General features: G+C 38.6%; 1 protein-coding gene across 1 annotated transcript in view; it reads right to left on the bottom strand.

The window, feature by feature from the left end:
• Rfx6 (regulatory factor X6) overlaps window positions 1-4,524 on the bottom strand; it is a 53,231-nt gene extending 48,707 nt beyond the window's left edge. Inside the window, exons 1-3 of the mRNA XM_005363611.3 lie at window positions 4,305-4,524; window positions 3,863-4,019; window positions 370-493 (exon numbers count right to left, since the gene is read on the bottom strand). Coding sequence (XP_005363668.1) covers window positions 370-493; window positions 3,863-4,019; window positions 4,305-4,524 — 501 coding nt within the window. The remainder of the gene's footprint in view (window positions 1-369; window positions 494-3,862; window positions 4,020-4,304) is intronic.
• Between the last annotated feature and the right edge of the window lie 7,774 nt (window positions 4,525-12,298).

Genomic DNA, 12,298 nt, shown 5'->3' with positions numbered 1-12,298 from the left:
ATTTATTAAAACTTAAAAGTTTGGACAATATAAATAATGAGAGCTTGCATTTATGGGTCTCCTTCATTTACTTTTACTTCCCAATGTAATTTAACTATATTCTTGAATGCATTCTCTTTGAAGCAATATGCTACTGTTTTATGGAGCTTGCCTTGAGCTCACATTAGATCTGATAGCCTGTACTCGGTGACTCAATAAATCAAGATATAAACATACACCGCTACAAACAAACACTAAGGAATTTCACTTATGCTTGTAAAGCAAACGCTTTAACATTCTGTAAGAGAACTCATTCAGATGAGTTGGCTTACACATTGTCTACCTAATATGTTAGTTGTCAGGTAGTATTAGCTAATATATGTCATATACCTTTCCAAAGGTGGCCGCACAAGCTGGCTCCAATTTCTCTTTCCTGCAGAAATCTAAATAGTGAGCGTACAGAATGCACCGTGGGAGGCAAACTCCTTCACACACTATGTAATTGTCTTCAAGCCTGAGAGAAAAGGCCAAGAATTAGGTCAAACCTTTTAACCATTACCTCCCTGCCCCCTCGATTACTTAATGCTCATTTTGAAAACAGACTGTACAAGGGAGTCAATGAGCAGACATAAATGGGCTTTGTTTTGGATGCTATTTAAAATGATACCAGAATAAAATAGCCCAAAATTATGTGCTATAAATCTCAAAATTGTTGAGAGAAATTTGAATGTGCTGTCCATAAAAAAAAATCACAATGGTGATATACTCCTTACATTGCTGTCACTCTCCGGTGGTTACATAATTAAAATGTAACAGTGGACTTTAAAAATGTGCACAAAGGTTATGTATAAGTGTTAATTAATTTCCTGAGAAAGGAAATTCTCTTGATGATCCAACTTAACTTGGCAAGCCCTAAAAAAAATATATTTGAAAGTCAGAAAGAGAAGGAAGGTCCTGCCTCAAGTGGGTAAGCCAGACCTTGTTGATTCCCCCTAAAAAGGCCTTAAGCCCCTCTGAGGAGTGGGTGGGAGATGGGAAGGGGAAGTGGTTGTTAGGAGAAAGGAAAGGTGGAAGAACTGGTGATGGTATGTAAAATGAAAAGTATTTTTTTTTAATAATTAAAAAAGAAGACAGGCCTGAAGTAGTAGCAGACACCCTCTCCTGATCTGGAGAAGCAAATGACAGCTTCTAAAGAGGCCACCTCTAAGAGAATGAATGGCAGGTGACCTCTGGGAGCTGAGGGGCTGAGTTTTACAGTTCAGGGAACAAATTTTCTCAACAACCAGTGAGATTCAAGAAACAACAACTGAATGTCTCATGAAATTCCAGCATCAGATAATTTCTTAATTTCTGTCTGGCCATGAACTTAACATGTCTAGACTCCTGACTCACAGAGGCTCCGGAACAATATGTTTGTGTTGTAAGCAAACACACACGTGCCACCACATAAACACAAACAAAACATAAGGACTATTTTTAGAAGAGTAAGAACCATCGTGATCACCTGTTAGCACCATTACAAAGTGATGCTAATGTAAAAACCACTTCTCCCAGGCCACCGTGGCAAATACCTGGTCTTACTTCTTTTTAAATCTTCAGTGTTCAGTAGGTTACTATTTGATCTAGGACTATGAGTGATGAAATTGAGACGCTATGTTTTTAAAAGAACATCCTCAATTCAGAAATAATGCCAGGTTTCAGCTTGTCAATGTTCATACATCCTTACTTTCATCCACCAACTATTTCTGAATCCTGAACAACAAGAGAAAACATGGTACTGCATTTGTTTGGAAAAGACACCAGGGTAAACTCACTTTATTGAAGCTGAAATGATGATCTATTTCCACTCTCAAACCCTTTTAATGTGATTAAACCTTTGATCATCTAAAGAAGCAATGTATCTCTATGGAAGTCTCTAAATATAACACATACAATTGAAACTCTGCAGTATAGATGTAACTATATAAACTTTGGAAATCTGGGTAGATTTCCATTTAATTTCAACTAAATGTAATGTAATAAATATATTCGTGCTGCACTTATCTGAATGACAATCTAGAAATGAAATCTTCTAGGTTCTATTCCCACTTTTTCTAATAGTCCAGTAAATTGTTTTTACTAAAATGTAATTATACTAATTTCATGCTTAATAAAATCATAATCATTTGCAACACAAGAGAAATGCAATATGTAGGATTATTCAGATTAAAATTGGGCGAAGTCTTGAAAGACTTCAGATTTAATATACTCTCAATATATACTCTCAATACACAAAGTAAAAGTCAAGAGACCCATTCAATGGGTTTCAGATGCCAATTATCCTTTTAATTAAAATTATCCAAACCAACTAGGAAGCAGTATTTCAAAACAAATAAATTTGCCTACACAAAAATTGAATAGCAAATTCACAATAAAAGTTTAGTTAATAAGCTTATTTTTAGTTTGATTTTCAGTTCTAATTTTAACACTCTCAATACTCTATAGTCATACAGATTTCTTAAAATCCAGATACCTTAGTGTTTTAACTTATTTTTTTTAGAAGACTGGGAAAATAAAACAAAAATGTAAGTGTTCTATATTCTTCAAAATATGATAATTATTAGGAGAAATGACTACTTAAAACTTGCATTTTTAAAAGTAGGTATATAATACCCGCAATCTATTTATTTGGGTAGTTGTTTTTATAGTCATTGTTTGGTTTACAAAATACTGAGTTAAGCTAGATAAACCTATGACAAAAATTTTAAATAAATCCAAGATTGTTTCTATTCACTCGATTTGGACTAAAACCTATGAGATCATACAAAATCCTTTAAAATAAAAATAAAATCAAAAATTTCCCAATTGTCCTGATGACAGTAGTTGTTTCCTAAGTATGCCAGATAATTTTATTCTCAATTGTTTACAGCTCCAGAGTATTTTCAACTAGTAATTGTACCAACAAACTTCAAAAATCACAATGGAACTTTATAGGAATATTTGTTTTGAATTTCAGATGTTGGAAGGGTTTGAACATACAGTTTCAGAACTTCTGGCTATGCAAATTAAAACTTAATGATTAAATAAACAAAAATAAGGGTTACTAGCATTTATAGATTTTATTTTTTGAATTTTTTCTAACCTCTAGATAATACTAGATATATAGAGAGGTAGATAGACAAACAGATAAATGATAGATAGACAGAATAACTAATCAGTAAGTAACCTTATACTTATTATTCAGAATTGTGGAAGAAATTTGTGCCCTTAATTCCTCATATTATGCAAGGTTTCTTAAAGACATAGTCTTACTTTTGATTCCTCTTCCTTTTAGACAAGTGTTACCAAAACGCTCTTAATATTTCGACCTGGTGATAATCTCTTAGTTTTAAAAAATCTTGGGGCAAATTCAATTGTAGTGCTTTGCTACAGTAAATCATATATATGATTTACTATAAAACTGAATTTTTAAAAATTATGACAGCTTAACTGACTTGTCCATTTCTTACTTCTCACTCAGTCTACCTATTTTCTAACTGACACAGTATCTGCCCTGCTGCAGTATCTGCCCTGCTGGGGATTAACGCAGAATTAAGGTCCTTCCACTTTTTGTTATTTTCAAGGATCATATCTCTAGATCATAAAAATACCAAATAAATACATTTCATGTTGAGCAAATCATAGAAAAATTCCTCACTGCTTACATGTGAAGAACGTGTGGTTTTAGTCAAAAATATATCCCAAATATATCCCATATATATATGATCCAAATACAGATCGTGCGAACAGGCAGTGAAAAGAAAACGGATGCATTTCTCGTGGGTCTTTTAAACTTTTAGGGAGAAGCAAGTTGGGGAAAGCCAGGGTCCTAGAGACACAGGCGCTCGCGACAGGGCCGGCTTACCACTGCAGGGTGAGCTGAGTCTGCTTCTTCTTGTCCTTCATGATCTGCGTGATGCTCTTCTTCTGAGAGAGCTGTGGGTCGGGTGCTTTGGTCTTGCTCTCGTGAGCGTCCACATCCTCTTCTTCCGAGGAAAAGTTACCATTGCTTAAATGTATCTCTGAGGGCGAGTTTAAGGGGTGACAAAGAACAAGGAAACATGCAATCAGTTCGGTGGCTTCCACATCTACTTGCTGTACATTGGATGGGGTGCCCGAGCCAGCAGAAGGAGTTGAGCAAAAGCCCTCGGAGTTAACAGTGTTTTCATTAACATTTTTCCTGGTGAAATGAGATGGTCCCGACAGAGTATCCTACTTCTATGTGTATTCGGAGTGGGTTTATATTTACTGTTGGGCGCCCTTGGGACTCAGCCTCTCCCTGGCAGCCAGGCGAGAGGAGCACTCACCTGATTTGACTCCCACCTGCAGCCTAGGGTCTCCGCTTTTCTCCCCGCTGCCTGCGGCGCCTGCAGCTGCTCCGGCAGCAAGGTACGCACTGTTCTCGGGGTAGATCAGCAAATCCTTGCCCAACAGCTGCACGCAGCACTCCTCCGCGATTTCGGACGGAAGTTGGGGTGAAGACTGCTCCTGCACGAAGGCGTCTCCCAACTCGGGGACCTTGTCCATCCTTTCCAGCGCTTGGAACTCAGCGTGCGGAGCTTTGCCCAGCTTGGTGTTGAGCCCCAGAGTCCTGGGGAGGGGCGGGGCGGGGCGGGGCGAGGCGGGGCTGGGGACATGTGGCCTCTGGGCAGGGAGGAGGCCTCAGGCTCAGAGCCCCCCTGACGTCGGAGAGGGGACAGGGTGAACAGGTACCGCACAGATGGCAGGGTGTAGGAGGGCGGAGGCAGCGCTGCTTTTTTCCAAGCATCTCGGGTCTGGACAGAAGCTTGCTCCCAGTTTACTTCCTCACCTGCTCTCAGTCACACCTGAGCTGCTTTCCTCTCTGCTCGTTCTCTCTCACCATGTTCTGGGTCCAGAACTACTTCTCTATGGAAAACTTGCTGAAGGATCCCAGAAAGCTTAGCTCTCCTCTCTACTGGGACAAACAACTTAAACTGTCCCCATCTCTATTCCCAGGTGTCCTAACCTAGGCACCTGTCAGGGCAGTCTTGACTCTGCAAGCATAGAACAGCAGGGAACAAAATTCAGAGTACCACCACCCAGTCTTCGGCAGTCTTTGCGCCACCTTGGTCAGGTATGTTTCTGGAATAATTCAAGGATAGAGGAGCACCCTTTTGAGTGACTTGACGGCAGAACAGTCACATCACACTGCTCTGCACTGCACACACTGACTTGGACACTTGGGCCTCATAGCCCTCTCAGCTGTGGAGGTTGAAGGAAAAGACGCACCCCTTACGAAAAAGATTTGCATCCCATACAATTCCTCATTTCATGCCGAGCAATGATAAAAAAAAATAAATTTTTATCTTAATTTAATAACATTTATTTATTAACATAAAGAAAATTTAATAGCATTCCAATTCAAAATGACAAAAGTTATGTTTGTTTAAAGGTAAGTTGGATTCTCTTTAAAGAAGGGTGCTATGTGCGGATTTAGGATCCAATTGCCTGGCTGACTAATGGTTTTCCTCTTTCTATTCTGTGTCCTTTTGATCAACAGATCCCCAGGAAAAGACAGAATCCAGCACTGGTTCCATTGTTTCATCACAGCCAATCCTATATCTTCTTTGGGGGGGGGGATTAGAAAGAGATATCACCCTTGAATTTAGCATGAAATAGCATTATAAGCTGACATCACATCGAGAAAACAAAATGAGACGCAGAGTGGCAGATAGAGATGAAGGGCCAGGTACATGGAGGGAACAGTCTACTCAAGAGCAGTGGTTCCCCCAGGGCAGCTGAAACTGTTCTTGTGTTGCAGCTTCCCCATTTTCAGCAGCACTTGCTGGAAAAGACATCTCCTCTTTCAAAGCCCTCCTCACAGGCTTTCTGTGGCTGCTGAATGCAGGCTGGAGCCACATGCTTACCCACACACCCAATGCTCTGCAGCCACATACTTACCCACACACCCAATGCTCTGTAGCCACATGCTTACCCACACACCCAATGCTCTGCAGCTATTCCCTACATAGGACAACTTGGCATATTTGTCTTCTCTACCTCGTCCCCTGAAAGCCTTGGAGCCTGCTGAGTGTGTAGGGTTTTTCACTTCAATGCTAACACGTACAATGCACTACCTTTACCAAGACACACTCAGGTGCATTTTGCAATGGAAGTCCTCTTTGTGTTCACAGAAGGGCTCTATCCACTCATGCCACATAACCATGAGGAAAATATTCAGAAAATATTTGGCATTTCTCCTTTAACTTTAAAATGCAGACCACTTGATATCCAGAAGGTGTGCTTGTGTGTATGAGTCATAAGACACTAAGTGAATATTTGGCAATTTCCCAACTGAACTGATCGATGGAAGTGCAAACTAATATCTTGTAAGGCCCTAAACAAATTTTTGGCCATAATTTAAAGTAAACTGTCTACTTTACAAAACAGCACCGAAGTACTTTGTGCTTCTCTTCAGAATTAGGGATTGTTAGTAGATGTGAGACAATTAAAGGTATTAAATCAGTAATCAATAATCTTCCAACTTTAAAAATCCCAAGATGAGGTGGCTTCAATAGTAAGTTGCACCCAAAGTTTAAACAATTGCTGCCTATCTTTCCTACAGGGATACAGTGACAGCAGTGCTTGGATGATAGGGCAAGTCTGCTCTCATCCTAGATGATCATGTGTGGTTTTAATAGCCCCTGTTTCCATGGGGATGTGCTCCAGGATCTCAGGTGTCACTTGAAACTGTAGATGGAATAAAACTCTGCTGGTGTTTTTGTTCCCTATATGACATGCAGTGTTGCCATATGGAACCAAAGCCATTCTGTTCTTTCATGTCTCATGTACTGGCGTCTCCTTGGTCTCTCTAGGCTTTCATTTGGGGGCCATGAGAAAGTAAAACATGGGTTAATGGAGCCCAAGTCATGTTATACTGCATCAGTCCATCATACAACCCAGAAAGCATAAACAATGAAGATACATATTATCAAATGGATACTGTTTCTTACTAGGACATCAAGATGTACTAGTCTCTACCAAGTCCTTTGAAAGCCTGTGAGCCTGCTTAGTGTATAGGGCTTACCTCTTGGTGCTAAAGTGTTCGTATATCCAGACACATTCCATAATGGAAGTTCTCAGTGAGAACATCCTGGGGGTAACTGATATGTGAGTAAGTGGATTGACCAAGGAAGACAGGCACTGAATGTGTGAGCATCCTCCAGTGGGAAAGGGGCCAGAGCGAGCAGACAGGAAGAAGGTAAGATATGTGCATAATCATTCTTAAACCATTGCATTTCTTGCAGGGATGCTTGCCCATAGGTATAAGATTTTACACTCTTTAGCCTTTGAATATGAACTTGTACCATGCCTCTCTAGGAGAATTCCAGGCCTGCAGTCTCAGACTACCACGGTCTCTTTTCCTTGTCCCAAGGTTTCCAACTTCTTGAACTAATCTGGTACTTGTTTCCCTTGTTCCTAGCCTGAAGTTGGCCACTGTGGAACCATTTCTGCCTAAAACTACATGTACTCATACAATGAACCCTCTCAGTACAGCCTGTATACCATTGGTCCTATTCATCTGGGAAACAACGCACAATTTTTGACAAGGGAAGAAAGTCAACCCAATGAAAACCTTTCAATTTACATTGCTAAAGCTTTATAAAAGAGTGGATGTAGACCCATATTTCATACAATACTCAAAAATCAAGTTAGAGTAAAGCTGTAAGAATATAATATGCAACTGTATAACCTTCGGAGACCTTGACGTGAGTATCCCTGGCTTTGACCCAGGCTTTTAAACACAATGAGATGCAAGCAGCTAAAGCAAAGCATACAAACTGGATTCCTTTCAGAATTATACACCTGAAGGCTACCAGAAAGGTAGTCAATCTGTGTACACAATGGGAAAATATTTAAAAGTCATTTCATAAGATTTGAATATTCATAATATATAAAACCCTTTGCAGCTCCAAAATCAAAAGACAGTACCCTGATTTCTAAAATGAGCAAAAAAAGGACTCAAACTAGGGAACATGGAAGGATTTAATATAATCAAAATATATTGTATTAAATCCTCAAAGAAATATATATATATATTATAAAACAATGCTGTGAAAAGATGTTGAGCATCACTCAAATTAGGGAAATGTAAATCAAACCCACAGTTAAGGACCTATTTATACCCACAAAGGTTGCTACAATCATAAATACAAAGCACAGAAAATAATTGTTGGTAAGATTGTGAAGTCATTGGGACTTTCATCCATTGCTGGCAGAAATATAAAACAGATGAAAATAAAAGGTGAACATACAATCCCATAAATTCATTCCTAAATTCTCATTCCACTCAAGCAAGTGGAAACTAATATAAAAATGTTCATGATAGCATTATGAATCATACTAAAAAGGGTGATGAAATACAAATGCCTTATCAGTTGCTGGATAAAGAAATTCAATGTGGCATGACATACAAGTCAATAGTATTCAGTCATAAAAATGAAGTATGAATATATGGTATTGTCATGTGTGATCGCTAAGAACACTTTCAAACTAATTTTATTTTTTTTGGTTTTTCAAGACAGGATTTCTCTGTGGTTTTTCAAACTGAAAATTTTACATACAAAGGACAACATATTATTACATTCACAGGAAATAATCAGAGTAAGCAAATCTGTAGTGACAAAAAGTAAATTAATGTTACTGTCAGAACCAGAAGTTGGGACAAATGAAGAGTTACTCTTAAATAGTTACAGGCTTCCGTATAGGCCATAATGAGATTTTTCTTGAATTACATAGTGGCGACGGTTGAATAGTGTGTGCACATAGAGAACTATACAATTGTACACTTTCAAATGGTTCAACTGGGGCATTTTATCTCAATAAAATACTTTAAAACAAGGAAGGCAATATTATAAAAAAAAAGCTAAGAATCTGCTAAGTAAGGAATTACTATTTCATCTGAGAAGGGAATGTACAATGCTTGAAATTTTTCAAATTTTGAGTTTTAAAATAGGAGCCATCAATCTTGAAGTATACAGGCCCAGGAGATAATTTAGTGTACTAGGACCCTCACATGGTTTGGTGTTATGCAAGCACACACGTGCAATCTAAATAATTGGAAGGTGGAGTCAGAAGGATCAGGAAGGAATTCAAGGTCATGCTGAAGGCCCACCTAGGCTACGTCTGTGTGTAACAAGTGTGTGTGTATGTATGTATGTAAGTATGTATGTATGTATGTATGTATGCGTGTATGTATGTAATATATGCATGTTTAAAATTTGGAAACCAAATTTATTGTGCTAATCTCCATGTAGACTTAACTGTTCTCTTTTCTGTAACCATCCATCCATGTAAATAATAAATGAACTGGAGTGGAAGCCAGGAGAGCAGCTTTCACTGAGGCTGCAGACAGGCTCCAGGGGGACAGTGAACGGAGGTGGAGTTGGGCACAAGGCACAGAGTGGATGGCATGTGCTGGTGATGGTTTCCACAAGAAGGAGCACTTCCTGGTGACAAATGGATGGGTCTTAGATGGAAATGAAGTTATTTTTCAGGAAGGTAAGAAGTATTTTTCATGTAAATAATTTTCGGCTAGTTGCAAGAACTCACCACAGCCATGGAAAAGCCAGCTTCCAGGTGTTTTCAAGCATAACAGCTTCTTTTCAAGAAATCATTTCAAAGACAGACGGGACTTGTATCTTTCAGTCCAGAACAGGGATTTCCCCTGAGAGTAGGTCCTGAGTCACAATCCTTTAATACCTGTCTAGTCCTCATGAAGCAATCTTATTTCCCTGCAATTCTTTATCATCTGACCCTCATGAAAGGCTGATTCAGTCGTTCATTTCTTATTTAATATGTTAACTAGAAAAATTACAAGACCAGAATAGGTTGCTATAGGTGTCTGCTACTCTTTGTGCTTTTCTCTGAATTAAAGTTCTTTCAAAGTAAAAAAAAAAAAATTAAGTCAAATGATTTTTCAGAATCATAAGTAAACATGATCTCCTGGTTGTTTATTAATAGAAGATACTTCCATAATTCTAGAGATGCTTATTTGCACAGAAAATATGTTAAGACTTGAGAAATACATTCTTATTTTAGTGTCCTTGTTGAAAATGGAAGGAAAAGTACATTTAAAATATTTGAATATTCAATTCTTGAGTCAAAGGAAAACTATTTTTACTATTTTCAATTGGATGTTATTTTGTTGAAGCTTAGCATCCATCACCTCCATCAGTCAGAGTGGTCTGCCTGTGAGAGAACTGTTTTCCATGGAGTATCGGAATTGGTACACAGCTAAATGGGAAAAGTACAAGTTGCAGATTGAATAAAATGCTAAATATATGTGTTAAATGGCATTTATCAAATGTGGGAGTACCTAGTAAGTAGTTATAAGTGGAAAGCAGTGGCAGTTTTCCATCCTTTCTTTCATTTAACCCAAAGCTCAATTTATCATAATCCTGACCCCAAAGTAAGCCAGCCAAGTTACTCTACCTGTGACACTCTTTGTATGGTAGTGGGGGCAGATTCAGCAGCATGCAGGGCGGTAAATACAGCATGTGTTACAAATACACAAGCAAGGACAGTTGTGCTCCACAGAAGACAAGTGAGTGAGAATTTTAATGAGACTGTAATTTCTCTGGACTTGAAGGAATTTTATTCATTCACAGTGGAACTGAATATAAGATACATTCCAGGTACAAGAAATGGAATTGGCAGAGGCTCAGAGCTAAGAAAACATGGGCAAGAAGAGTCAGGACAGCATCAGTCCTAGGGACAGTTGAGTAAAGAGCAGTGTGATGGGCATGGGGGATCAGGAGCAGGCCAGACCTTAAGATGTTTTTTCAAGCTCAAAAATTCATACTTTATTATAAGGCTCCATACCAAATCTGGGAGTGAAATTCAAAAGTGTGTGTTAAAAGTGTGGGTCTATTGTGGGGAGAGGAAGTTAGGAGTACTGGGTGATGTAAAGAATGTGCAGGGTAAGGAAGACACTACTAAGTGAAGACGAGGAAAAGGCTGATTAAAGAGCCCCTTGCAGATATTGGTACTAATTGTCACAGTACTAGCTTCAAAGGTTCATGCATCCTCTGACCCTCCCTTACTCAATTGGTTGCTCTCTTCACTCTTTGCTATTAGCAAATGTGCTTGCAGAGAGTTGAAAAGTGTTTTTACAATGGGCTCTTGATGATGTTGGAAGCTTTACGACCACTAATCACCATGTGGCTTGACCAGGTTAGCTTGGAGGGGATATGCCTTTTATTGCAGCTGACACCCAGAATTATACTATGCAGAGCCAACTACATGGGACCCGTGGAGAGCAAAACCATCCCCAAATCGGCAGCCTCTAGTCAGCTGACCACAGCCTTGAGCATGACATTCCATGGAGCATAGAGAAGCTGAGCCCAGCCTACATAGCTGTAACGACTGATTTAAAGCACTAAAAATTGGATGTTTTATTACATGGCAAAAGCATGCATGTCTAGTGGATATTTATTCATATAAAATGTGAAGATGACTGAGCTTCACATTTCGCAAAAACGTGTTGACATTAGAAATGGGAGAAGCAGATTGTAGAATGAAGTGGCACTTTGTTTTGGTTTTAACTTTGAGTTTTGATTTTTGTTTGGGCTGGTTATTTGTCTGGTTGGGTTTTGATTTGTTTTGTGTTAATATAGAGTCTTATGCAGCCCAGGCTGACCTCAAACTTACTATGTAGCCAAGAACAACCTTGACCTCCAAGTACTAGGATTACAGGTGTGCCCTACCATGTGTGTGCTTACTGGGGATCCAGCCAAGGACTTATTGCCCAAAAGGTTATGTACTCAGAATTGTGGTTTTTGGTATTAAGATGTTTTTTGTTTGTTTGCTTGCTTGCTTTCAGTTTTTAGATGAGAAAATATTGCAACTCAAAGACGAGGAAATTTTTCATATAAAAGTCAAATGTTACAATAGGCACAAAAATAGCAAGTGAAAAAGTGGATGAAATGAACCCTACCAATTTTACTTTTAATGAAAGTTTTGCACTGTTTATATACACAGAGACATATGTTCATATTTCATATTGGAAAGAACAACTTGGATATAATGGAGTACTAAATAATACTTCCTAAAGGGTCTGGCTAAAAGAAAAAAAATGTAACTTTTCACATACAGATTTTTTCACCTACTATTCCAAACTAAGAGAATTCAGCAGTCTCTTCTGCAAGCTGTTCATGCAGAGTTGCTTTCTGGGTATAAATAGAATAAACTGTTCCAAGTGTAAACCCTAAATGCTTGAAATACATTATATACACTTTAAAACTAGAAAAACCAAGTTTACTTTAACAGCATGTGCTTG

Source organism: Microtus ochrogaster, linkage group LG9, assembly GCF_000317375.1.
Source record: "Microtus ochrogaster isolate Prairie Vole_2 linkage group LG9, MicOch1.0, whole genome shotgun sequence".
NCBI classification, from domain to species: Eukaryota; Metazoa; Chordata; class Mammalia; order Rodentia; family Cricetidae; genus Microtus; species Microtus ochrogaster.
The sequence above is the reverse complement of the archived record's forward strand: the minus strand, read 5'-3'. Positions and strand labels throughout refer to the sequence as shown.